Consider the following 3,952-nt stretch of genomic DNA (forward strand, 5'->3'; position numbering starts at 1 on the left):
AGCATAGCTTACCAGAAGCATTGGGTTCTTCAGGTAGGACATTCCATGTATCCAGAAACACTGACTCATCTTCTGACCTGGAGATGTTTAAATCTGGGTATAAGCATAATACAATCACTCAGATTACACAAATAAGGCCAGTGCTTGGGACTTATCAGAAAATTATTGTTAGAATTCTGGCGCTTCTCAGTCAGCTGAACTCTATGGGTATTTTAACTGAAAAGTAGAGTATTTTAACTTTAACCTGGCTTTGCCATAAGTAGCTGCTTACTGCCTAATGCTAATGAACAACTCGAGAAATTGATAATTGGCTTTGTGGGGTTTCGACAAAGTGCTCGTGGGTGTGAGGGCTTGGAAAGTTGCTGTGTAGTTCAGGTGTGCAGAGACTGGGGGTTGGTGAAGATATTTCACATTTCAGTGCCCCTGTTATATGTCACATCCTTGCTTGTTGCCAGGTGTCCCTTATCTGATTTTATCATCGCTTCATTCTTACTGGGCATGTATTATTATTCACCAGTTGTAAGATGGAAGAAAAAGGGTCTTAGATGACTCATAGATCACACATCTAGTGAGCATAGGCCAAAATTCAGACATATAATTGATCTTCATTCTTTGTGGATTCTGTATTTGCAGATTTATCTACTTGCAAATTTTTATTTGTCACTTAAAACCAGTACTCATGATACTTTCATGGTCACTCACGGACATTCGTGAAAAATTTAAGTTACCTGATACACGCGTTCCTAGCTGAGATCTAACGAGGTGACACTCTACCTTCTTGTTTTGACTCTCATGCTATAAACAGGTGCCCTTTCCATAGTCAGTTCAGTGCCACACTTTTTTTTTTTTTTTTTTTTTGGTTTGTATTTTGGCATTGTTTGTTGGTGACTTTGCTGTTTAAAATGACCCTACATATAGTGGTGAAGTGCCATCTAGTGTTCCTAAGTGCAAGGAAGCTGTGATGTCTCTATGGAGAAAATGTGTGTGATAGATCAGCTCTGTTCAGATACAAGTCATAGTGGTATTAGCTGTGAGATCAGTGTTAATGTAGCAACAACATATATTAAACCAGGTGACTTTCCATAGAAATACACATAAAAACAGAGGCTCAAAGAAACCCAACCCTGTATCTCCCCCAGGAACAGTGGTTCAGTATTCACTAATTCAGTGTTTGTGGCAACTTTTAACAAATAGAACTGCTACAATTAGTAAGAATTGACCGGATCCATATTGAGTTCTAAAGGCTGTACTTGATTATCGCATTATGAGAATGGGAATTGAGACCCAAGGAGTTGGTGCTTCCTTCTTACCTGTTTCAGGAATGAAGGAGACTGTGGCCTGAAAGCCTTTGAAGGTCACATTTTCATCTGACTGAAAGCTGATGAGCATTATGCCAGAGAAGCTCAGCACAGGCTCAGGAGCAACAAAGCCACACAACCGAGCTGGTTCAGGCCCAGCCCAGGCAACACGTGGTCAGGGGTCCAGCAAATAACATACCATTGGATAAAAGAAAAAAAAAATTGTCCTTTAGGTAACTGTTAGGAAATAAACTTTTATGGTGGATGTTACAATTTATTTTCAAAATAGAATGGCAGTTTGCTTTTTTAAAAATACGTATTTAACCCCATCAATATTTCGATTGTCTCCCAAACACTCCTACTGGGAATGCCACTAGGGAATAGAGTTTAGCCACAGGACTTATTTCAACAGCACTTTCCCCTTCTGACCCCTAGGTCGTGTGGGCCTTCCATATTTTCTGTTCAAATGGTCCTTTAGTTTTCCTTCACACTCTTCCTGCCCCTGACGTAGGAGAAGGAGGAGTGGTGGTGAGAGCATAAAGAGGGATGAGGTGGTGCAGGTGAGTGAAGGACCATTGAGCCAGATCTTTTTTTATTCCCAAAAAGGACTAGGTCTAAATGCAAACCAGGGAAGCTGGTCTCCAGGGGAACACAAACCTATTTCCTTCTTCCTTTCTACATCCCTGTGTACTGTCACATAGTCACAAGTGCAGTCTCCACTTTCTTCTATTTCCATATTCTGAAAGGAAAGCTGAGAAGACTCAACATTACATCTCAGGTGAATAATAGGAACGAATTGCCTGATTTTGATTAAGCAGAGAAATTTGGATTGCTCAGCCTGTTCTGGGGTGGGACCTTAGATGAGAAAGTTAGTGAGGTGTTTGTGAATGGGTTAAATTACTTAGGAAAAGATGCTGTATCACAGGCTCCCAAACCCGCTTAGAAACTTCTACCAAATACAAGGTTGTAATGGTGGGAAAATATGCAAATATTTGGGCTCCCTAGTTCCCTCTTAGGAGGAGCAAAGAAACAACAAAGAACAATATTTGAGCAGTGTAATAGCACTGACCAATTGAGTCTGAAGAGAAGAGCCATGGGTGATAGGGCTGATGAAATAGGCGTTCAGATTTTAAATGTATATATGATGGGGATTCAGTGGAGCCTGAGCACTCGGCCAAAGGCACAGTGGATAGCACAGAAATAGAGGCAAATGATTGTTAATGGTGAATAAAGGCATGGGGAAAGAGCCATGTCAGAAACAAGGTTCAGTCAAATACTTCTTAAACTCTTACTAGGATACTTTCTGGAAATAGACCCTTTTTTCTCAGAATCAATGGTATGCACATAGTTATGACTTGTAATAATAATTTCCAAATTACTATCTTGAGTGAGGCCCGTAAGATGATGCTGTCACTGACAGGGTGTGAGAACATCATTTCACTGATGCGTTACTGAACAGATTTTTTTTTATTTCTTCTAGCTTTGGCATGTTCAGACTTTCAACTAAATTTGTCTTTATCCTCCTACCAGAAAATGCTCATTCTTAAACTTTTATCCTCCATCACTAATAACAAATCTTCCCTTAATCCTGTGTCCTCTTGAAATTTCTGCCTCAACTCTGAATTTCAGAAACTTTTAGAAAAAGATCTGTGCTTACTTCCTCTGCATCTTTTTCTCCTACTCGTTCATAAAACCTGTGTGATCTTGTTTCTGCTTCTAACATCTGACTTAACTTTTATTTCAGATACCACCATCCCTACTTTCTTTCTATTGTTTAGTTGTCTAGTCCAATTATTCTACCTTTTTATTGGGGGATGAGGCGAGCACTGGACAAAGAATGCTCAGTCTTCCTCCTCTTTAAACTCTCACATTGTGTAGTAAATCCAAAGTATGGGCCGCACCTTTTTGTTTATTTTTTAAATTAAAAGCTCCATCTCCTGGACTGTCATAAAACCACCAATTTGATTCTCCTCCTGTGTCTCCGATCTCTTTTTGTCTCTTGAACATATGAGAACTTTGAGATCTTGTCTCTCTTTCTCTTCTTCCTTTATTTTCTACTCTGCTTTCTCTCCTTCATATATTATCTTGCTTTCAATTATTATTTTAAGAGAAAGACTTCCGAAAGACTTCTAAACTATCTGGAAGCATCTCTCTGCAGGTGGCTCAGTAGCATTTAATGAACAAGCAAACAAATGGCACAAACACTGCGAATAGAATGCTGAATAAACTCTATATGGTGATAGTCAAAGCTCTCTGTGTTTTGATCTCAGCTTCGCCTGCCTCCCACCACCCCTCCCAGTACACGTTATGACTTTCACACTAGAGTGTCCCTGAACCTGTTCTGCGTTGGTTCCTCTGTGCTTGCTCTGTCCCCTCTGCGTGAGAGGCTCCATGATTTGGGCCTCGTCGTCATTGACTTTTGTTAGCCACTGCTTACAAAATGTTTTGTTAGCAGTTTAATTAATTAGGAAGAAATGCTTGTTTCTAGAAGGGATTAGATAGAGACTGATGAAAGTTACCAGGTACAAAAATTAAGGCAGCACTTCAAGAAGAAGTAAATATTGCCATCTGGTGGTAAGTATGGGTAGTTATGGGGCAAAATAGGCTGGTCTGTTTATTTATTCACTGATGTATCCCTAGTACCTAGTACCTGG

The 3,952-nt window shown here is 39.9% G+C and overlaps 1 protein-coding gene across 1 annotated transcript in view; it reads right to left on the minus strand.

Annotated features, from left to right (window-relative positions):
- OVCH2 (ovochymase 2) overlaps positions 1–3,952 on the minus strand; it is a 27,682-nt gene that overhangs the window by 1,756 nt on the left and 21,974 nt on the right. Inside the window, exons 11-13 of the mRNA XM_023525066.1 lie at positions 1,956–2,098; positions 1,311–1,442; positions 13–93 (exon numbers count right to left, since the gene is read on the minus strand). Coding sequence (XP_023380834.1) covers positions 13–93; positions 1,311–1,442; positions 1,956–2,098 — 356 coding nt within the window. The remainder of the gene's footprint in view (positions 1–12; positions 94–1,310; positions 1,443–1,955; positions 2,099–3,952) is intronic.

This window comes from Pteropus vampyrus, unplaced genomic scaffold, assembly GCF_000151845.1.
Source record: "Pteropus vampyrus isolate Shadow unplaced genomic scaffold, Pvam_2.0 Scaffold522, whole genome shotgun sequence".
In the NCBI taxonomy this organism is placed as follows: Eukaryota; Metazoa; Chordata; class Mammalia; order Chiroptera; family Pteropodidae; genus Pteropus; species Pteropus vampyrus.